At 44.4% G+C, this 21,857-nt stretch overlaps 8 protein-coding genes across 8 annotated transcripts; 1 reads left to right on the top strand and 7 right to left on the bottom strand.

Annotated features, from left to right (window-relative positions):
- Positions 1-531: 531 nt before the first annotated feature.
- LOC128707663 (NADH dehydrogenase [ubiquinone] 1 beta subcomplex subunit 1) lies at positions 532-699 on the bottom strand. The gene has a single exon (XM_053802624.1). It carries the CDS (start codon positions 697-699, stop codon positions 532-534), a length of 168 nt encoding a protein of 55 aa, XP_053658599.1.
- A 54-nt stretch (positions 700-753) lies between these two features.
- On the bottom strand, positions 754-1,097 carry LOC128710751 (uncharacterized). Its single transcript, XM_053805639.1, has 2 exons — positions 1,005-1,097; positions 754-903 (listed from the first exon to the last, which is right to left on the bottom strand). The coding sequence occupies exons 1-2, from the start codon at positions 1,095-1,097 to the stop codon at positions 754-756; spliced, it is 243 nt and encodes an 80-aa protein (XP_053661614.1).
- Positions 1,098-1,444: 347 nt separating this feature from the next.
- LOC128709611 (syntaxin-16) lies at positions 1,445-2,746 on the top strand. The gene is made up of 5 exons (XM_053804620.1): positions 1,445-1,525; positions 1,598-1,695; positions 1,763-1,853; positions 1,927-2,008; positions 2,079-2,746. Exons 1-5 carry the CDS (start codon positions 1,445-1,447, stop codon positions 2,744-2,746), a joined length of 1,020 nt encoding a protein of 339 aa, XP_053660595.1.
- A 501-nt stretch (positions 2,747-3,247) lies between these two features.
- Positions 3,248-3,699, bottom strand: LOC128706877 (cytochrome c oxidase subunit 6A, mitochondrial). Its single transcript, XM_053801823.1, has 2 exons — positions 3,603-3,699; positions 3,248-3,483 (listed from the first exon to the last, which is right to left on the bottom strand). Exons 1-2 carry the CDS (start codon positions 3,697-3,699, stop codon positions 3,248-3,250), a joined length of 333 nt encoding a protein of 110 aa, XP_053657798.1.
- A 1,099-nt stretch (positions 3,700-4,798) lies between these two features.
- Positions 4,799-5,725, bottom strand: LOC128717921 (small ubiquitin-related modifier 3-like). The gene is made up of 3 exons (XM_053811634.1): positions 5,708-5,725; positions 4,999-5,118; positions 4,799-4,933 (listed from the first exon to the last, which is right to left on the bottom strand). Exons 1-3 carry the CDS (start codon positions 5,723-5,725, stop codon positions 4,799-4,801), a joined length of 273 nt encoding a protein of 90 aa, XP_053667609.1.
- A 3,392-nt stretch (positions 5,726-9,117) lies between these two features.
- On the bottom strand, positions 9,118-9,729 carry LOC128710464 (scoloptoxin SSD20-like). The gene is made up of 4 exons (XM_053805556.1): positions 9,505-9,729; positions 9,417-9,437; positions 9,329-9,349; positions 9,118-9,264 (listed from the first exon to the last, which is right to left on the bottom strand). Exons 1-4 carry the CDS (start codon positions 9,727-9,729, stop codon positions 9,118-9,120), a joined length of 414 nt encoding a protein of 137 aa, XP_053661531.1.
- Positions 9,730-10,437: 708 nt separating this feature from the next.
- LOC128709724 (small ubiquitin-related modifier 3-like) lies at positions 10,438-11,387 on the bottom strand. Its single transcript, XM_053804772.1, has 3 exons — positions 11,366-11,387; positions 10,659-10,786; positions 10,438-10,572 (listed from the first exon to the last, which is right to left on the bottom strand). Exons 1-3 carry the CDS (start codon positions 11,385-11,387, stop codon positions 10,438-10,440), a joined length of 285 nt encoding a protein of 94 aa, XP_053660747.1.
- Positions 11,388-14,779: 3,392 nt separating this feature from the next.
- Positions 14,780-17,507, bottom strand: LOC128714511 (glutathione hydrolase 1 proenzyme-like). Its single transcript, XM_053809389.1, has 9 exons — positions 17,266-17,507; positions 16,775-17,185; positions 16,498-16,698; positions 15,818-16,064; positions 15,605-15,749; positions 15,485-15,530; positions 15,176-15,416; positions 14,991-15,104; positions 14,780-14,926 (listed from the first exon to the last, which is right to left on the bottom strand). The coding sequence occupies exons 1-9, from the start codon at positions 17,319-17,321 to the stop codon at positions 14,780-14,782; spliced, it is 1,608 nt and encodes a 535-aa protein (XP_053665364.1). The 5' UTR covers positions 17,322-17,507.
- Between the last annotated feature and the right edge of the window lie 4,350 nt (positions 17,508-21,857).

The following is a 21,857-nucleotide window of genomic DNA, read 5'->3' as shown; positions in this document are numbered from 1 at the left end:
GCATCGTGGGTGTTATTTTACATCGTTCTTTATCTTAGTACCAACTCTTTCTCCCTTACTTACTCTGTGCTTTCACTTCAACCGGTTGCCACGAAGAATTCTTCACTGGTCTACATAAGCATATCTACTTCTTATGCATATCGCCATGAAACCTACTTTTTTGCGTCTTCTAAAACAAACAATGGATGAATGATTTGTGGTGCCAAATTTAAAATGAAAAGGTGAGATATTGAGCTGACCCTGATGGGAAAAAGTTAACTATGCTTTACAGATTGTTCCAGCATCTTGAAGAGATCGAGGGCATTCCGTTTCCACCTACTTGTACCTATGTTTCAGCAATATCAACTTCAATAAGGCAGCTACTCTTTGTACATAATTGCACTCAACAGGAGTTCTTAATCCTAAACATAATAAACACAAAAATAATCGTTAAGGGTTTACATCATTGTATTTCGATTTCGCTCTAAAGAGCAGGCTTCTATGGCCGCCTAAATGTTCTTTTGCTGCGTCCTTCTTCTATGCCCCTCTGCACTACGGCCACGTTGGCTTCTCGCCCTCCTTCAGCGTGCGCCCGTACAGTGCACTCTTGTCCCGGAACATCGTCATACGTTCTGTTTCCTTGCAGTCCAGAAACCAGCCAATGCCGAACCCGAACATCGGCACCACACTCCACAGATACTGACGCGTGATTCCGAACATTGTCCGGTTAGTTTGCCGATTGATAGTGGGATTGTGGTTGATACGAAAGACCGCTTACGCGTGCTGAACCAGCTGTTTGTTATGCTCCAACCGAGCCTTCTTCCACTGCCGGGTGTAGTTGTAGTCTGCCGCAATCGAGCCGAACGCAAGCGCTGGAAAGATGATCACGACCCTGTAGCGTTTCCAAAAGCTGCGAATCATTGGCTGGCAGGATTATTAGATCGGATAACAAAGAGAACAAAATGAATAAGCGTACAAATTTCGCAATGAATGGTTTTTAGTGCGAATGAAGGATTTTCCCTTACCGCTTTCCAATGGTTGCACCAAATTATGTAAGTGTCAAAATTGCGTATCTCGAAAACGTCAGGGTTTGTTGTGGTTTTGTTTGACAGCTCCATTCAGGAAGGAACATAAATAAGAAGAAAACTTTTTCTAGTTAAAATGTGCTATTTATAGGATGCATTTGCATGTTCATAGTTTGGAAAATTGTTCGATGTTAAATGAGTAGTGCAGAAATCGTTTATTTTCTTCAAAACGGCAGAAGCAAGAAATGTGACCAAGACTCTCGTTCGGCTGTATGCTTCAACAACGTTGGAGCGAGTTGTCAAAATCAGATCAGCTGTCAAACAGCATAACGTCAGCTCGAATATCGATCGCAAAGAAAACAAACAGAAAATAGATGCAAAATAATAGTGAATGGAAGGAAAAATTATTAAATAGTGGAAAATTTAGCGTTCTCCTCATCATGTCCCACCGAAATTTGACCGAACTATTTCACATGCTGCGAAACAATGCTGTGCACAACCGGAACGTTGGCTATGAAAATGTAAGCATTCGCCTTGGAATTAAAGCATATGTGGGATTTTCTTTTTATGTTAGTTGTTTTCCAATATCCCAGCATTCGGACAACGAAAATCTACTCGAGCCAGCCGGGAAATCTGGCGAGCAACCGCGATGGATCGGAAAATACGATGAAGCGAACTATTTGCTGTTCAAGTAAGAGATTTGGGTTAAGCAAAGGGAAAAGACGCTTTAAATGATAGTATGCTACGTTTTGTTGCAGGATTCAGGAACGTATTAACGAGGTAAAAAAGCTTCAAACGGCTGAAGTTCGTTCGGTACTGAGTGATGAAAACTCCACGAGTAGTAGCACGGTAAAACATATGACTCAGTTTTTTCAACAGCCAACCAATATAGTAATAAATCCTTTTGATTTTGTTTTGGCAGACTGAAAGCTACATGATGGAAATAAAGCAGCTGATTTGCAGGTGTCACGATAACATCAACTCTTTACGCCGATTGGATAATGGTACAGCTGCAGAGGATGTCTTTATAAATTTGTCTGTCACTTACTTTTGTCTGCTTCTCTCCCGCAACAGGACTGGAAGAAATCCTGTTAAGAAACATACAGAAGCACTGTTTGATTATGTTGCAGGGCTTAACGGAGCAGTACCGACAACTGCAGGCACACAAAACTGCCCGTACGCTTAAAGCCAATGAGTCGAGTTTGTCGGGAGTTGGTCCAAGTGGCATGGGTGGCAGCAATAGCAGTAGTAACAGCAACAGCACCATCCTTCGCAACACCTCCTCCAATCCGGTCGACACGTTCGATAACTTTCTGCAGATGGAATCGGATGGGCGCGGTGCCGGGTACGACGATGACGGTGACGATCAGCAGCTGTTGGATGATTTCTTTCAGCTGCCCGCGACTGGGCTCACCATCAACCAGAAGCAAATAATGCTGATACAGGCGGATAACACAAAGCAGCTGAAAAGCCGGGAGGACGAGGTGCTGCGCATGACGAACTCGATTACCGACCTGAACGTCATCTTTAAGGACATTTCGAAGCTGATACAGGAGCAGGGCACGATACTGGACCGCATCGACTACAATATCGAATCGGCCCAGGTGCGCGTTAGCGATGGGTTGCGCCAGCTGCAAAAATCCGAATCGTACCAGCGCAAGAATCGGAAAATGCATTGCATAATGCTGCTCGCGTTTGCAATTATGTTTATGATAATATTGATCATTTTTACCAAACTATAAGCGTAGGCCTCTACATTCCATTGTAATTGTGTTATTTATTGATTTGAGTGAGTGTTGGTTCTATCCTAATAGCCTGCAGAGCATTATTTATGTTTATTACTGTATGGTGTAATTATAAAATATTTCTTCTAAAAAGACACAAGACACTTGGGAACGTTCTTTTCGGTGATGTTTTGCTATTGCTAAGAGCGAAAGTTATTATGTAATTTATATCCTTCTAAAAGGTTCCATGTTTATAACAAGCCATATCCATATGTCCATATTCGGCGTTTCTTCTTTGGACCCCGTTGCATCCCTCCGCATGTTAACAACTTATCTCAGTGAATGAAATCAGCTATTCTTTAATTATTGAATCATACTCGATAGCAGAATTTATTTAAACAACACTATTTGCCGGCTGGGAAACGGTTCCTCGCTTTGCCGCTTGTTGAACTCCCCGGATGTTTGGGGCCAATAAAGGGAAAGAAGAACGCGCCTTCTGTCTCAACGTGTCTCATCCCTCTAATGCTCGTAACCGTCTGGCAGTGCGTTGGTGTGCGGGTTGTGGAACAGACTCTTGTTGCCCTCGCCCCACGGGAAACGCTTGTTCCGGATGCGCAGATGCTCGTACTTGACGAACTCCGGTTGCGGATGTCCGTGCTCCTCCTGGTGCTTCAGGTAAGCGTTCAGCATGCACAGGCCGACAGCGGGCATGGCCACAAAGAACGACAGCTTCTTCCACACTTTGTAGCCACCGGCTGGAAAATGTGGGTGGAATGTTGTGAGTAACGCCAATCGACAGAGCTCGTTAGCTGTTATTATGTAAGCCACACGGTATGGTACGGGCAACAACAGCAACAAAAAAATGTTCCCTTACCTTCATGGCCGGCCACGGCAGACGGTCCACCGACCTGAGCATTACGAGCAATTGATTGCGAGATGGAACGGCGCAGAATGTGCGAAACCAGCGACATGATTGTAGAATTCTTTTCACTGCTCCGTGATACGGAAATGGAATCTCACTGCTTCTTCGGTACACCAAAACTGCAAATTTGCCCTGCCAGCCGTTCAATTGACAGTTCGCTTTGACAGCATATTATCAGAGGGAAGAAAACGGAACAGCAAGAGATTCGCACCCGTTTCCCAGCAGATGACGCTACGAGCGATGACGTATATTGCTTTGCACAAATGTTTGTACGAACGGATGGAAAACCAAAACAACATATTTTCCCCCCTACTTATCTCTTCCTAAATGGAAGGAATTGGAAATGGCGCTATGTAACGAATGCTGATGTTTCAAATAAATGTATGCATTGACTATGCTGAACCAGTCAAACAGTTTAGTCGGTAAAGGATAAGGGCCGAGCCTCTTCCCGAAACAAATCATAACCTGCTGCAGGGATTGCTTTATGATTAAACCAAGTCGCAATCTTCATTGTTTTCTTGTTTAATTGTCAAAATATGTAACACCACCGGAATCGCCAACATATTTCATATAAATAACATGCATATTTCATATAAATAATTTCTTTTTCACAAGTATAATGCTATTTCAGTTCACTCAACGTCTAACCTTCCAGCCAAAGATAGTAACTATCAACGAACTTCTATAAATCGAAATGACGACCCTTCTGGAACTGGTTTTCTACAATTCTGATGTCTTAGCGAAGTAAAACTCATTCATTCCGTATTTTACAAATTCAGTTGCTTTTATTTTCCAAGTAACATCGTTCTTGTTGAATTCAGATCAATCAGTTGAATAAATGCAAGGTTTCCTAATCGCTCAGGCTCCGTACAGCCTTATATATACGCTCAAACTGATGTTACAAAATTACAATACAACTGCTCTGATATTACTTTTGTTGTCAGTATTACCAAACGTAGGTTTGGTTTAGCCCGGGGTGGGGGATAAGTTATCAATATAAATTAGTTTCCTACGCTGCACGGTCGACCAAGCCGCGGAAATGAACAAAATTAAGATTTATGAGCAATGCGCTGAAATATCCGCTTGTTAAAAGTAAAAAAAAGACTTAAAACTAGTAACGCGCTCTCCTACTGTCAGGACATTACATTTTAAGCCGTGCCTCCGGTCTGTTGCTGGTAGACTTCGATTGTGTCACCTTCCTCCATGTCCAGTGTTGTCGGGGTATCATTTTCGTTGATTGGTTGCCCGTCGAATCGGAAGCGCACTACCTGCATCGAAAGACCCTGTCCGGAGCGAGACACACAAATAGAAAATTGTGATGTATGATGTGATCGGAAAAACAACTTACCGCACGGTCGCAGTACGCGTTCATAAGCTTGCGAAGTGGTGTGTGTTTTTTAATTTTGAACTGTACCACCGCATTGTCCTGTCCCAGGACCTTCAGGTTGATGTGTTCAGTCTCCGAGCCCTTCGCAACCTGCCGTGTGTTTGAAATAAAAGAGATAAAACAAAAACATGATGACTGATGAATAATACAAAGAAACAGCTAGTCAAGCGTGAACAATCTACTCTGCTGTCTATGTAGTTATGAAGAAATGCTTCTTTGCGATGCACAAAACATACTGAAACACAACGCGTTCCTGGTTCCTGGAACCAAAACATCGAATAAGAGCGTCGACCGTAGAGAAGTGTGAACAAGGGGTAATGGAATGGGAAGCTAGGACAAGCGTTCACAAACGTTCGGTTCAGATGAACAAACCGAAAAGTTACACACACGTACAGGCAAAAGAACAGCTTTAACCACTTCTAGAGACAAGCGGACTTACCGCGCGTTCGCGACCAATGCCAGGCATTTTTGCAGAAATCATCGTCGCGGGAAGGGGGGAGGAAGGGACGGTGTTGACCGTGTGTCTCCAAAAGCCGACACCATCATGGTCACACACGCAATCAATGACGCCGGCAGAAGACCGCACACAACAACCAAGATTTAACAATTTCCCATTGTCACAATGTTTAACAACTCACTGCCAAATCCTATTGCCACCTTTCGTACGTACCTTCTTTTCGTCAGCCATCTTTTTTCGTACACACAACTGAGCTTAACAACGAATACAGATTTCTTGCTGAAACAATGATTTTCAGATCGTGCGACCCGCCGCTGCCTCCAAATGCACAAGTTGAAATGAAGTTAGGGTGGTGACATATTTGACAGCACAGCGTTGTATGTGTTTATACTACTGGTCAACTAGTTCACTGGCTTCAAGCTTGTTTTCACTGCATTTTAATAGGAAATTCACCCAAGAAAACATATTTAGAACTGATGTCCCAATTTTATACGTAAGTTTAATTGACAATAATGCAGGAGATAAATTTTGCCTAAGCAAATCTACATTTCTCTACATGACGGAACAATTCCAAGGGCATTGCAAATATTGGTGAAGGCGAAAGGATTGGTGGTCCAGTGATTCTCACACTCATTCTAAGTTCTAAACTATTGCTTCCTAACTTCAAATAATGTCGTCGTGTTATACGCATCTTTATAAGCATGGAATGATAAATCAAGACAAGAAACTTCCATTTCGGAGCTGGAAAACCAGTTTCCACTTTCGGAAAACGTATTTTATAAATTGGAGACAATAGTTTGAAACTGTTACCCGGCTTGAGAAATACGGTACTTCTAGCGCTCTATCGGCTTTCAGCGGCCGTACTGATAATCCGGAGGTGACAATATTAACACATTCAACAACGCTCGCGATATATACACCTTGGCCATCACCTTGGTAACGAAAACGAAATTTTTGATCTAGTAACGGTGGACTTGAAAGTAGAAATTAATTCTTCAGCCTTCTACAGCCTTCTTCAGCCAAAACTCTGTGCAATTTGTGTTTCGCGAAAAAAGATGTTGTCCTTCGAAGAGGTAAGTTAGATAGAGGGAAAATGGGCTTGGCGAATAATTGTTAAACATTGTGGCATAGAAAATTCACACGTTTAGATAGTTATGGCGCGGTTTTCTTCCGGCGACACGGTAGTGCCGGTATTCCATCATTTTCTCCGTCGATGAATTCTGCAAAATGCCGGACTTTGAGCGTGCGCACGATAAGTCCGCTTGGTTCTTTTGAGTCGGTTTTTTTTCTTTAAGCTTGTTGATATGCAGCATGTTGGCGAATGCTTTTTTGGGTGCCGATAATGCATGAAAACTTTTCCTAACCTAACTGCTATTACTTTCCCTACTCCTACTCCTCCTTCTTCTCCTCTTCCTTCTACTCTTCCACCTTTTCCTGGCCCTTTTTTAGTAGGGAACATGTTTGTTGTCTGGAATAGTGTTGAATTGTAAGGTACGTTAGGTATTCAACGTCTGCAGCCAAATACGTAACCAAATAACCAATTTGGATGAGTTTTCTTGCTTGCTAGTACAATAGTGGTGTGTCTGTTGTGCTCATCGGTATAAGGTTGTTTTTACCTCTTTTATTTCATTAACAGGTTACTGGCACTATCACCGTGACTGTCAAGGGAATGGCTACATTCAAGAAACAAATTGTGAAATGCCATATGAAAAGACATTATACGCTTGCCTTTCTTATGGAACAGTACTGCCTACTTTCGGTAAGTTGTCATCCGACTACAATTGTGTGACGCATGCGACTACTGGTGCTCTAACCGTGTTTCTCTCCCGATAGGATTTGCCCCAGCATAACATGTACTTTTTTTACAAAGGGGAACGTGTGTTCGAAACCGATACACCGGAGAGCATCGGGATGAGGATTAGCGATACAATTGACGCATTTCTGTTTCATTTTTAGTTTTAAACACACACCTGATGTATATGCATGCACATAACTAAGCTAATGCGACGATTATAATAATAACCTTGTGTGATACTGCTTCAGTGCAACTAACTACCTCGAGAGTTTATCTTCGAAATCGACATGTGCCAAATTTACTATCGTAGAGTACTTAGTGCGTAGGCCTACCTGATGTATTAATAGGGGCCCTCATGTAAACCAGCTTAAATCACGGGTCATTTGTCCACTTTCCACCTGCTAAATGTATGAGGTGATTGTGAAATTGTGAGGGGAAAATGAGCATATGAACGTTACAGCTGAAGCTAAATTTAAGCATGCTTACGCGATAGCCCCTATTTTACTATAGTTTCCAACACCGGTTTCAAGAAAGATTCATCCTGATGAAGAGTGCATCCACCATTCACCAATCTCTTGTTTCATGGTCGGATCGCTTTCTGTAAATAATGTTCCTTCCCTTGCAGCGATTCGTCCGCTAGTATTCCGATCTTTTCCGTCCTTTAGCTCATGTCTACTGGTTGTCCATCGTCCTGCTACCACTGGTTGGTCTGTCTTCGTTCGTTCCTTTGCTTCACTAAATCGTAGCTACATTACAACTGCGAGCACTCGAGTGAAAACGTACTGGCGTAGGAGTTGCGCTCAATGCGTCACGGGTCTGTTCTAACGACGGATTATGTTTTATTCACTCATGCGGTAGATAAGCAATTCTATTTAATACGTTCCACGACGACGCCTAAAGCGAGAATGCTTCCGTGGGATGCGGGTTGAACGTATTAAAGACCAGCATCAAGAAGAGTAGTAGTAGAAAAGGGCTTAAAACCGAACCGAATTTAAGGAATAAATAAATAAATGTTTTACTTGATTGAATGTGTATTGTTGTCTTTGTTTTTCCCACGTGCATCTTTCGTTCATATTTAATGGCAGCCTTTCATATGTATGAGGTATTTAATATCATTTCATGAAGAACATTTTTCGTAATTGCGAACGCGATCTGTAGAAGAGTTGTTACACCTGAACCATCTCCTGTAAGAGGCACCAGGTGTCGCCTTTTGCAGTACCGGGGCAATGCCTTGAGGCATTGTTGTTGATGTCTGCGACCAATTCCTCATGAAGCGTGAGAGGAGCTCCTTGGCTGGGATCAAGCAGAGCTAAACCTATCGAAGATTGGATGCTGCCGGTGTTGGAGAAGACATCTCCAGACTAAATTCTCTGGAAACGGATTGGTGACTTGGGAGTTGGTGTTTTATTATTGCAAATTGTCTTCGGGTTTAAAGTTAATATATCAACTCGCTTTTGTGATTGTTGTCTTTGTCGAATTTACTATTTCCTCACCAATTTTTAATTATACCTAACTGCATATTAAAGACATTATTTATCTAGCACCAAGAGATAGACACTGAGCTGGTCTTTCTTTTCTTTGAGAATAAAGTTTTTCGTTCGTTGAATCCTTTGGCTATTTTATAAAGTAACGAATGCTTATAACCCGTTATGTTATGTCTAGTATTACAGCGTTGCTAAGGCTAGCTCGCAACGAGTGCGATGTCTTTCTTTTGCGATGTTCGCAACGAGTGCGATGGCTAACCTAGAGCTTCTCGACTTGGTATTGCATTGTTTCGACTTTTCACAGCAATCGATAACAAGAGGTTTGGAGAAAAGAGAGAAGTTCTTCAGTATCCGGCCACGTCACCACCTTTACGGTAGTCAGCATTCGCATACACCCCCGAAGCATTCTGGGCGATTGCACAAATAATCGAGCCACGCTCTCGGTAGCGTGTCGTTCGATGTCCTTTGCTCTGCAATCCCTTAACGACGAGCTGCAAAGTGGGAAACACGTCAAGAACGTATTCAAAGAAAATGTGGTCCTAACGTAGCGCTTACATCCAGATTGCCGTACTCGTACTGTATTGCCATTGGGATGAGTTGATGATGAAATCGTGGTGCATCGATCGCTTACTTGATGTCATACCCAAAGCACGCGCATTATGGTCTGCAAGGTGGAATCGAACCCGGATAAATGTACAACAGGTCGAGGTTGGTTACTACTTACAACAAACCAGTGCGACGGCCGTGGTAATTTTAGTCCCACCGGCTGCTCCAATTACCAGCTTAACGTTGTGTGCCGGATCCGTCACAATCGTGGGTGACATAGACGAAAGTGCTCGCTTGTGAGGTCGTATGAAGTTTGCCTTTGAGCCAGGTAGTCCGAAGTAGTTACGCAAACCGGGCGACGAAAAGTCATCCATGCCACTGTTCACGATGATGCCGGTACGCTGCCCCATCAGGCCTGCCCCGAAGCTACAAAATGAAGACGTGTTTAGAAGGCGCCAAGGTACGCGTACATGCTAATCCTGCAAAAAGCTTACTAAAAGTTCACCGAACTGGTCACCGAAGCTGCATCTCCGGATGGTGCTAATGGTGTTGGTTGAACAAGACATTGGAAGTTATTTCTGATACACTTCTGATGTTAGACATGTTAGACACATGTCCCGATGACTTTTGCGTACTCCACTAAGGTGACATTAGCCGTAAGCCACCCACGGGTAAAAAGGGAATATCTGAATATAAGCCCTTTCAATATCAGACATCCATTCCGTATTTTACAAATTCAGTTGCTTTTATTTTCCAAGTAACATCGGTCTTGTTGAATTCAGATCAATCAGTTGAATAAATGCAAGGTTTACTAATCGCTCAGGCTCCCTACAGCTTTAAATATACGCTCAAAACTGATGTTACAAAATTACAATACAACTGCTCTGATATTGTTATTATTTTTGTTGTTAGTATTACCAAACGTAGGTTTGGTTCAGCCCAGGGTGGGCGAAATGTTATCAATATAAATTGGTTTCCTCCGCTGCACGGTCGACTAAGCCGCGGAAATGGAAAAAGAAATGAATAATTATTAGTAACGCCCTGAAATATCCGCTTGTTAAAAGTAAAAGAAGACTTAAAACTAGTAACGCGCTCTCCTACTGTCAGGACGTTACATTTTAAACCGTGCCTCCGGTCTGTTGCTGGTAGACTTCGATTGTGTCACCTTCCTCCATGTGCAGTGTTGTCGGGGTATCATTTTCCCCGATTGGGAATCCGTCGAATCGAAAGCGCAATTCCTGCTTCGGAAGACCCTGTCCGGAGCGAGACACACGAACAGAAAATTGTGATGTATGAGTCACATAGCAAAGATGTTGCTTAATCGGAAAAAACAACTTACCGCATGGTCGCAGTACGCGTTCATAAGCTTGCGAAGTGGTGTGTGTTTTTTAATTTTGAACTGTACCACCGCATTGTCCTGTCCCAGGACTCTCAGGTTGATGCGGTCGGTCTCCGAGCCCTTCGCAACTGGCGCAACCGCAATCTGAAATAAGAGATAAAACAAAAACATGATGACTGATGAATAATACAAAGAAACAGCTAGTCAAGCGTGAACAATCTACTCTGCTGTCTATGCAGTTATGAAGAAATGCTTCTTTGCGATGCACAAAACATACTGAAACACAACGCGTTCCTGGTTCCTGGAACCAATACATCGAATAAGAGCGTCGACCGTAGAGAAGTGTGAACAAGGGGTAATGGAATGGGAAGCTAGGACAAGCGTTCACAAACGTTCGGTTCAGATGAACAAACCGAAAAGTTACACACACGTACAGGCAAAAGAACAGCTTTAACCACTTCTAGAGACAAGCGGACTTACCGCGCGTTCGCGACCAATGCCAGGCATTTTTGCAGAAATCATCGTCGCGGGAAGGGGGGAGGAAGGGACGGTGTTGACCGTGTGTCTCCAAAAGCCGACACCATCATGGTCACACACGCAATCAATGACGCCGACAGAAGACCGCACACAACAACCAAGATTTAACAATTTTCCATTGTCACAATGTTTAACAACTCACTGCCAAATCCTATTGCCACCTTTCGTACGTACCTTCTTTTCGTCAGCCATTTTTTTTCGTACACACAACTGAGCTTAACAACGAATACAGATTTCTTGCTGAAACAATGATTTTCAGATCGTGCGACCCGCCGCTGCCTCCAAATGCACAAGTTGAAATGAAGTTAGGGTGGTGACATATTTGACAGCACAGCGTTGTATGTGTTTATACTACTGGTCAACTAGTTCACTGGCTTCAAGCTTGTTTTCACTGCATTTTAATAGGAAATTCACCCAAGAAAACATATTTAGAACTGATGTCCCAATTTTATACGTAAGTTTAATTGACAATAATGCAGGAGATAAATTTTGCCTAAGCAAATCTACATTTCTCTACATGACGGAACAATTCCAAGGGCATTGCAAATATTGGTGAAGGCGAAAGGATTGGTGGTCCAGTGATTCTCACACTCATTCTAAGTTCTAAACTATTGCTTCCTAACTTCAAATAATGTCGTCGTGTTATACGCATCTTTATAAGCATGGAATGATAAATCAAGACAAGAAACTTCCATTTCGGAGCTGGAAAACCAGTTTCCACTTTCGGAAAACGTATTTTATAAATTGGAGACAATAGTTTGAAACTGTTACCCGGCTTGAGAAATACGGTACTTCTAGCGCTCTATCGGCTTTCAGCGGCCGTACTGATAATCCGGAGGTGACAATATTAACACATTCAACAACGCTCGCGATATATACACCTTGGCCATCACCTTGGTAACGAAAACGAAATTTTTGATCTAGTAACGGTGGACTTGAAAGTAGAAATTAATTCTTCAGCCTTCTACAGCCTTCTTCAGCCAAAACTCTGTGCAATTTGTGTTTCGCGAAAAAAGATGTTGTCCTTCGAAGAGGTAAGTTAGATAGAGGGAAAATGGGCTTGGCGAATAATTGTTAAACATTGTGGCATAGAAAATTCACACGTTTAGATAGTTATGGCGCGGTTTTCTTCCGGCGACACGGTAGTGCCGGTATTCCATCATTTTCTCCGTCGATGAATTCTGCAAAATGCCGGACTTTGAGCGTGCGCACGATAAGTCCGCTTGGTTCTTTTGAGTCGGTTTTTTTTCTTTAAGCTTGTTGATATGCAGCATGTTGGCGAATGCTTTTTTGGGTGCCGATAATGCATGAAAACTTTTCCTAACCTAACTGCTATTACTTTCCCTACTCCTACTCCTCCTTCTTCTCCTCTTCCTTCTACTCTTCCACCTTTTCCTGGCCCTTTTTTAGTAGGGAACATGTTTGTTGTCTGGAATAGTGTTGAATTGTAAGGTACGTTAGGTATTCAACGTCTGCAGCCAAATACGTAACCAAATAACCAATTTGGATGAGTTTTCTTGCTTGCTAGTACAATAGTGGTGTGTCTGTTGTGCTCATCGGTATAAGGTTGTTTTTACCTCTTTTATTTCATTAACAGGTTACTGGCACTATCACCGTGACTGTCAAGGGAATGGCTACATTCAAGAAACAAATTGTGAAATGCCATATGAAAAGACATTATACGCTTGCCTTTCTTATGGAACAGTACTGCCTACTTTCGGTAAGTTGTCATCCGACTACAATTGTGTGACGCATGCGACTACTGGTGCTCTAACCGTGTTTCTCTCCCGATAGGATTTGCCCCAGCATAACATGTACTTTTTTTACAAAGGGGAACGTGTGTTCGAAACCGATACACCGGAGAGCATCGGGATGAGGATTAGCGATACAATTGACGCATTTCTGTTTCATTTTTAGTTTTAAACACACACCTGATGTATATGCATGCACATAACTAAGCTAATGCGACGATTATAATAATAACCTTGTATGATACTGTTTCAGTGCAACTAACTACCTCGAGAGTATATCTTCGAAATCGACATGTGCCAAATTTACTATCGTAGAGTACTTAGTGCGTAGGCCTACCTGATGTATTAATAGGGGCCCTCATGTAAACCAGCTTAAATCACGGGTCATTTGTCCACTTTCCACCTGCTAAATGTATGAGGTGATTGTGAAATTGTGAGGGGAAAATGAGCATATGAACGTTACAGCTGAAGCTAAATTTAAGCATGCTTACGCGATAGCCCCTATTTTACTATAGTTTCCAACACCGGTTTCAAGAAAGATTCATCCTGATGAAGAGTGCATCCACCATTCACCAATCTCTTGTTTCATGGTCGGATCGCTTTCTGTAAATAATGTTCCTTCCCTTGCAGCGATTCGTCCGCTAGTATTCCGATCTTTTCCGTCCTTTAGCTCATGTCTACTGGTTGTCCATCGTCCTGCTACCACTGGTTGGTCTGTCTTCGTTCGTTCCTTTGCTTCACTAAATCGTAGCTACATTACAACTGCGAGCACTCGAGTGAAAACGTACTGGCGTAGGAGTTGCGCTCAATGCGTCACGGGTCTGTTCTAACGACGCCTTATGTTTTATTCACTCATGCGGTAGATAAGCAATTCTATTTAATACGTTCCACGACGACGCCTAAAGCGAGAATGCTTCCGTGGGATGCGGGTTGAACGTATTAAAGACCAGCATCAAGAAGAGTAGTAGTAGAAAAGGGCTTAAAACCGAACCGAATTTAAGGAATAAATAAATAAATGTTTTACTTGATTGAATGTGTATTGTTGTCTTTGTTTTTCCCACGTGCATCTTTCGTTCATATTTAATGGCAGCCTTTCATATGTATGAGGTATTTAATATCATTTCATGAAGAACATTTTTCGTAATTGCGAACGCGATCTGTAGAAGAGTTGTTACACCTGAACCATCTCCTGTAAGAGGCACCAGGTGTCGCCTTTTGCAGTACCGGGGCAATGCCTTGAGGCATTGTTGTTGATGTCTGCGACCAATTCCTCATGAAGCGTGAGAGGAGCTCCTTGGCTGGGATCAAGCAGAGCTAAACCTATCGAAGATTGGATGCTGCCGGTGTTGGAGAAGACATCTCCAGACTAAATTCTCTGGAAACGGATTGGTGACTTGGGAGTTGGTGTTTTATTATTGCAAATTGTCTTCGGGTTTAAAGTTAATATATCAACTCGCTTTTGTGATTGTTGTCTTTGTCGAATTTACTATTTCCTCACCAATTTTTAATTATACCTAACTGCATATTAAAGACATTATTTATCTAGCACCAAGAGATAGACACTGAGCTGGTCTTTCTTTTCTTTGAGAATAAAGTTTTTCGTTCGTTGAATCCTTTGGCTATTTTATAAAGTAACGAATGCTTATAACCCGTTATGTTATGTCTAGTATTACAGCGTTGCTAAGGCTAGCTCGCAACGAGTGCGATGTCTTTCTTTTGCGATGTTCGCAACGAGTGCGATGGCTAACCTAGAGCTTCTCGACTTGGTATTGCATTGTTTCGACTTTTCACAGCAATCGATAACAAGAGGTTTGGAGAAAAGAGAGACGTTCTTCAGTATCCGGCCACGTCACCACCTTTACGGTAGTCAGCATTCGCATACACCCCCGAAGCATTCTGGGCGATTGCACAAATAATCGAGCCACGCTCTCGGTAGCGTGTCGTTCGATGTCCTTTGCTCTGCAATCCCTTAACGATGAGCTGCAAAGTGAGAAACACGTCAAGAACGTATTCAAAGAAAATGTGGTCCTAACGTAGCGCTTACATCCAGATTGCCGTACTCGTACTGTATTGCCATTGGGATGAGTTGATGATGAAATCGTGGTGCATCGATCGCTTCCTTGATGTCATATCCAAACCAAAGCACGCGCATTATGGTCTGCAAGGTGGAATCGAACCCGGATAAATGTACAACAAACAGGTGGAGGTTGGTTACTACCTACAACATACCAGTGCGACGGCCGTGGTAATTTTAGTCCCACCGGCTGCTCCAATTACCAGCTTAACGTTGTGTGCCAGATCCGTCACAATCGTGGGTGACATAGACGAAAGTGCTCGCTTGTGAGGTCGTATAAAGTTTGCCTTTGAGCCAGGTAGTCCGAAGTAGTTACGCAAACCGGGCGACGAAAAGTCATCCATGCCACTGTTCACGATGATGCCGGTACGCTGCCCCATCAGGCCTGCCCCGAAGCTACAAAATGAAGACGTGTTTAGAGGGCGCCAAGGTACGCGTACATGCTAGTGCTGCAAAAAGCTTACTAAAAGTTCACCGAACTGGTCACCGACACTGCATCTCCAGATGGTGCTAAAGGTGTTGGTTGAACAAGACATTGGAAGTTATTTCTGATACACTTCTGATGTAAGTGGAATCATATTTACCTAGCACTGAAATGTGTGCGGTACCGTCATTGTTCGGCGTAAAGAAGAAACCATCATAGTCTGCTGGTTCCGTTCGCGTTAGTGCGTCTTCTATACGTGTCCTGATGACTTCTGCGTACGCCACTGAGGTAAGATTAGACGTAAGCTACGGGTAGAAGAGGGAATTTCTGTGTATAAAACCTTTCAATATTGGACTTCCCGGCGAATACCTACCTCGGCAACATCTACAAACCGAGGGTCTCCGATTTCCGTTCGTTTGCCGTATGCAAACTTGAATGCCTCCACGATACGATGCACCGTACGGATAGTATCCTCGATGCTGCGTGCATCGTCCGGCTGGAAGTGATAACCTTTGAGGATGTTCATGATGAATGCTAGCAAGACACCGCTTGCCGGTGGTGGCACCACGTACATCGTGTCCCCGTCCAGATCGATTGGTATGGAATCATTCCACCGAACACTGGAGAGTAAAATTTCGTTCTGTGAAGATACTGGATATGATTGACATGCGTCTATAAAAGAGCTCAAACCCCTATGACGAGATACCTCCGGCATCTTTGGTCATGGGGACTATCAGTGAGAACTAGTAGTTGAATGGAGTAGTAACAGAACCCTTTGAGAACTCTTCAAGATAGGTCTAGAATACAAATCCAAGATACAAGAGATAAAAACAAATGGAAGAGTCAAAACCATGGTTCGAGCTATTAAAATCCAAAGAGCTGGATCTAGTCCCAAATACACTACAGCTGTTTCCTTTGTTGCTGCCAGAGACAGAGTTGTTTTGTTTGGAGGATATTCCATCCCCGACCAGAGCACATACATCATTAATGCCGCACATCACACCTGAAGCTTATTCTGTTCCGCAGACGTAGAGTGAACATTATTGGGCCTACCTATAGTTCCGTAAGTCATCCACCGTGATGATGCTGCCCATATCGTGAAGATCCGCGGCAAATTCGTTCGCTAGTTTACCCAGATATAGCGTGTCACCACCCTCTACTGCGATTTGATCGAGTGTGTCGCACAGCTTTGTTGGTCGTATGAAATCCCCCTGTAGCTTTCGCCTTCCGGTTGTTGGATCTGTAAAAAGTTCCCTGTTTTGGTGGATAAACATGTTGCTATCACCATCGGACGGTGGAATAAAAAAAAAAGATTTTATCTCGCCCGTACCTGATCTGCCCGTCGGTGAGCGCTTTGGAATTGAACGATAGTGAATCCTGCATGTGTTTGGAGATTGGTATACCGCGCCGGCAGAGTTCCTGCGTGGGACGTAACACTTCGCTCCAGGGCAGATGGCCAAATCGCTGATGTGCTTCCCAGTAACCCTTCAGCTCACCGGGTACAGCCACCGACAGTGGACCTTCGTTTGTGGTGCTGGGATCGTGCAGATGCATATCTTCCACTGCCTGGCCCGCTGCAATTTCACGAGCATCCAGCGTGTAGGCACGACGTTCCCGGCGTCGATAAATGTTCATCACGAATCCACCGCCCAAGCCCATCGACTGCAGGTTGGTAAGCCCGGCACAGAACATGGTACCGATAGTGGCGTCAACTGCGGATCCATTCCGTTTCAACAGGTCTCTAGAGGATAGAACAATGGAGATGTAAACAAATCGCTCGAATGCAGCAGGTGTTGGCACTGTAGTGGGTGATGACCTTACCGACCGATGTTACTGCAGATGTCCGAATCTGAGCAGATGGCCGCCGTTTCGTACATATGAAGCGTTGAGTAGGACAGCTTTACCGAGAGATCCGTGTGACCGGGATCCGGCGGTGAAAGTGCATCGGATGTTCCATGATGTGGTGGCGTCTGTTTCAAGCCGATGCCTGCTTGGTACAGATACGGTCGCCACCAGTACAGTAGAACCGCAACGAGCGGCGCATGGAAGAATACTACTATTGTACGGCTGTGGAGAAAGGTACGAAGCACGCATATTAGTATTACGCACAACAACGTCGGTGAGGTTCAATTAACATATGCACCATCGATTGTCCAAGTGGAGATTCGGCATTGTGCGCTACCGTTTGTTGAACCGGAACATCTTCAGCACTAGACTAGAAGGCACTGTTGCGGTTCACCCACGGACAGCGAACTCCCTACATGTCCGGCGTTCACACACCACACACTCACAGCACATTTTGCTACACTCCAGAGCAGACAATCGGACATCTATCGTTGCCTCATCGTGCTCAATCACCTGCACGACACGCGCTCGTTCGTGCGCATGCTCTTCGCGTCGAGCGGCACGCAGGAGTATTGACACATTTTTACCCACCCGACAATGGCACCAGCCGGTCGATTTTCCTGGATGCTATAGGAACCGAAACCACACGCATACACATGCACGGAGATGGTAAACATAACCGCCACACACGTGAGCGACGAGGTGGAAAGAATAAGCGTAGTGGAAAGCAGTGACTCGAGATGTCACCGAAAAGTTGATGATTGGAGAGTACGCGAGAACGAGAGAAACAAAAAAAAGGGCTAGTAAGGTAGGTTTTCGGCAGTGGAGTAATCGGATGGCACAAGTTACGGAACAGGCCCCGATTAACATGGTACCCTGATTGTACGTACCACCGGATGCGGGGACGAGAGCTCTGGAAAATCAGAATCAGAGCCAAAAGCAGGGACTGGATGGCAGGGGCTTAAGCTTATTGATCCTGATGGCGGTGTGATGATGCCCTGTGGCGTAAAGCTTTAACGTATATCGCCGGATGTGGTCGGAGCTTTACTTCCCTGGACTGGTGCGAACATTGATTGGGCACGTGATGATGTTGAAGGGAAGGGGTTTCGCTTTGATTGCGGTTTCTCGCTTTGTTCGAACAGGCACATTGACAGTTAGATGAGGCTAATACATTACCGGTTGATCATCTCTTTCGTGGCACAATTCTCGGTTGACACGTTTTGCAGCGCACGGGACGGGGAGTGGTGAAGCGGACGCACTAGCAGCAGTGCGTTACCATGATGTTGGATAACTTCAACTTAGCGCCAGGCTACTCTACTCTAATAGTGAAGACGTTTGAGATACCGGGATGTACAGGACGGTAGTACTATACCAGTGCACTCCAACTGCAACTACAATAATCCACAATATCTAGATACACCGAACTGGATCACTCCTCCACACGTGGTGCGCGCGCGTTCGAAGGTATTACCGAGGGCACTGGTGCCGCGGAACTGCTAGTAACTCAACTGCGCGGTCACTCCGTTTGCCGTGGCTGTGCATCAGGCTCTAAACGATGACGATCTGCGGCTTCATGCGCCCGTTTTGGCAAAAAGGTTCCGTGCGTTGCGATCGCTAATCAGTGATCACTCGTCTATCGTCTTCTCCCGCATCCACGTGCTCGACCGGACCTAGCGATGTGGAGTGGCGGAGTCCGGTCCGCCGTCCGCGTGCCGCTCTATCGCTGTCCGGCCGAGACGTTTTTTTTTTTTCGTAGGGGGGTTATGGTATTTTTACCGCCTGTTTGTTGATTTTGGTTTTGCTCCTCTTCAGGTTTAGTACGTTTCTGGGGTTATTTTCGGTCGTGCGGCGTTCGCGTGTGTTCGGAGGGTGGTTGTGTAATATAATGCTGTCGTCGGGTGTCGCATCATGGTGAATGCCGTTCTGCGCGCTATGTCCAGACCAATTCTGCCGTTGCTGTTTTCGGCTGTTGCGTGGTTGCTGTCTTGCACAATGCCCGCCCTCGCATGAGTGTTTTTCCGTCAGCTTTTCATGACCTAATTCTTGTGGTTCTTTTCGGGAACGGAGGTTTAGAGGTTGGGGTTTTGGTGTTTGAGAGAGTTTTTTTTCTTCTTCGGTATAGCTGGTCACACCTCGGACGCTTGTTTAGAAGATGAGAGACCGAACACGATCGTGACGGTGTATATACCAGAAGGTTGTGCGTTGGGTTACGGTCGAGGTCGCTGAAAGTATAAGTCTTACTGAAACGAACACATGCCATGATAAGAAGTTGTCCATTGAGATTTCGGGAGTTTTGTCTACGTACGAACGGATGAGTACAGGAGGAATGGGAGAGATAATGCAAAAGAAAGAGCACTATTGCGACTAGTGCCGTAAAGCGATAAGCGTTTCTGGAAGTTCCCGACTGCACAAACTCCTCTCAAGGATGTCTAGTGCTGTAGACAGACAGTAATAATTTTTGTTTGTATTTGTATGTTATTTATAATTGTCTACCCGGAGGGTTTAACAATAAAAAAAATTAAATATCTCTGCCCCTGTTCGCGTTTCGTAGTCCAGACTATAGCTACAGAATTCCGTAGAACCTGAGCGTATGCTAAAGGAGTAAGGACTTGGCAACAAAAAAAGCACTTTCATTCAAGCGGGATTTCTGTTATAAGTCTACGAATATGACCTGGATGTTTTCGAAGTGATTGATAAAAGTTACTGTACAATCGAGGGTCCTGCCCAGATAACGAATTACACGAACACGACATAACTGGACAGAGCAAAGGTTATCATTATAGAGGCGGGCACGAGATAACTAAATGATCGAATATTTACTAGGATATAAGTTTGGGAATTTAACGGAACACCAACGATAGAAGGAATCTAAGTGGGATTGACGAGACAAATAGACATCGCGACCAGAGGTTTGGGCTAAAGATCTTAATATTGTCTGCATAGAGCAGGTGTCCGGAGGTAGTGAGGACACAGGAAATATCGTTTATATACAATAGGAACAGACAAGGACTGGAAACACTCCCTTGGGGAACTTTCGAAGTACTCGCGAGTAGTAGACGTAGTAGACGCACTGTTGGAAAACTTTTTCCTTGGTCAGGAGATCGGCCAGGCTCGACTGCTGCTGCTGTAAACGTGGCACCAACGCCTGCAGAGAGCAAATCTGCGAGACGGTAGCCCAGTGGAGGATGTAAAATGAACGACTTTAGACGACAACCACAGTCACCATACCACATCACGCCCGAGCGTGCCACCATTATTGAATGGGTAAATATGATCTTCAAACCGCGTGGTCAAGGTGAAAAATCGCGCCCATGATCAATTCCAAGTTGTCTTTAGCACTTAACAGACGTAATGAAGCGTAACCAGCCAGCGTCCACAAATTCCATTACGTTCGCTTCCGGTACACCGTTTGCAATTAGCATACAGCCGGCAAATGTGTGCCGGGCAGGGTTCGTGTGCATTTGTTTGTTCGTCGGTCTATTTGCGCCTATCGATACCCTTTTCCGGTGCGTGCATAATTGACCTTACGTGGCTGGGTACGGGTTGCCTTTTGTTCCACATCCGCTCCATACTGCGGTTTGAGATATTTATAAATGTGCTCTAGAAATGAACGCCAGCCATTATCATTTTATTGCATATCCTTTTCCGGGAAAAGCCGACGTACGACGCGGTGTGCAACATCAAAAGGCATGCAACGTTGGACGAGAACAGAAAAAACAGCAACCAGAGCTGGACGGTTTTGCTGGTTCTTTACATTAGTGGATCGTCGAACAATTTTGATTACCTTCGACCGGCACCGGTTAGCGGTGTGCATCAGTTGTGTGGTGCAAAAGTTGATTAGACCACCGCTACATGGTGCTTGGTGGTGCTATTCTATCTCTCTTTCGTTCGTCTGCACTCTTCCGGTGATAAGTAAAGCACGAAAATAAAAAAATGTAATGAAACCCAACCTTCATCCCGGCAAACTGTGGTGCAAAACGGGATGCGAGGAAGTGCATCGGGTGAACACTTCCGGCGGCGACGATGAATGTGATGAGTGTGCGGCTAAGCTAAAAATAGACACTTCCTGTGGTAGTGTGGTCTTTTCACCGCGCGCACTATGGCTAGATTGACACAAGCCACCGTGGCGGTGGAATGCAGATGCGGAAAAAGTCTGGCTCGTAACGCTTCCGATTAAATTTCTAACCCATTCTCCATAGGTTTCTCTTCGCCCACCGGGGGCGTGTGGCGCTGTACGTTGAACGAACGGAAGGCAATGCGGAAAAAAAGTAAATTGCTTTACAACTTTCTCCAGCCCAGCAATGCTCATTACGGCGTATTACATTGCTGCACACGGAAACGGAGTGCAGGAATCAACTGCATCATGGACGAAAGTAACCCTCCCGAAGTAACCGAGTAACCCTGCCCAAGGTATTGTTTTTTGCTGTTCTCCATCAAACTAGAGCGTATGTTCACCACTTGCCAGACATGAAAAGGCACACCACCAGAGCAGCACGGGGTACGGACCTGTTGACATCGTTCTTTGTGTTTTTTTTCCACTCACAAAGTGTGAGTGTTTGAAGAGTTCT

This window comes from Anopheles marshallii, chromosome X, assembly GCF_943734725.1.
Source record: "Anopheles marshallii chromosome X, idAnoMarsDA_429_01, whole genome shotgun sequence".
Taxonomy (NCBI): Eukaryota; Metazoa; Arthropoda; class Insecta; order Diptera; family Culicidae; genus Anopheles; species Anopheles marshallii.
Note: the sequence above shows the minus strand (reverse complement) of the source record. Positions and strands in the feature narration are given on the sequence as shown.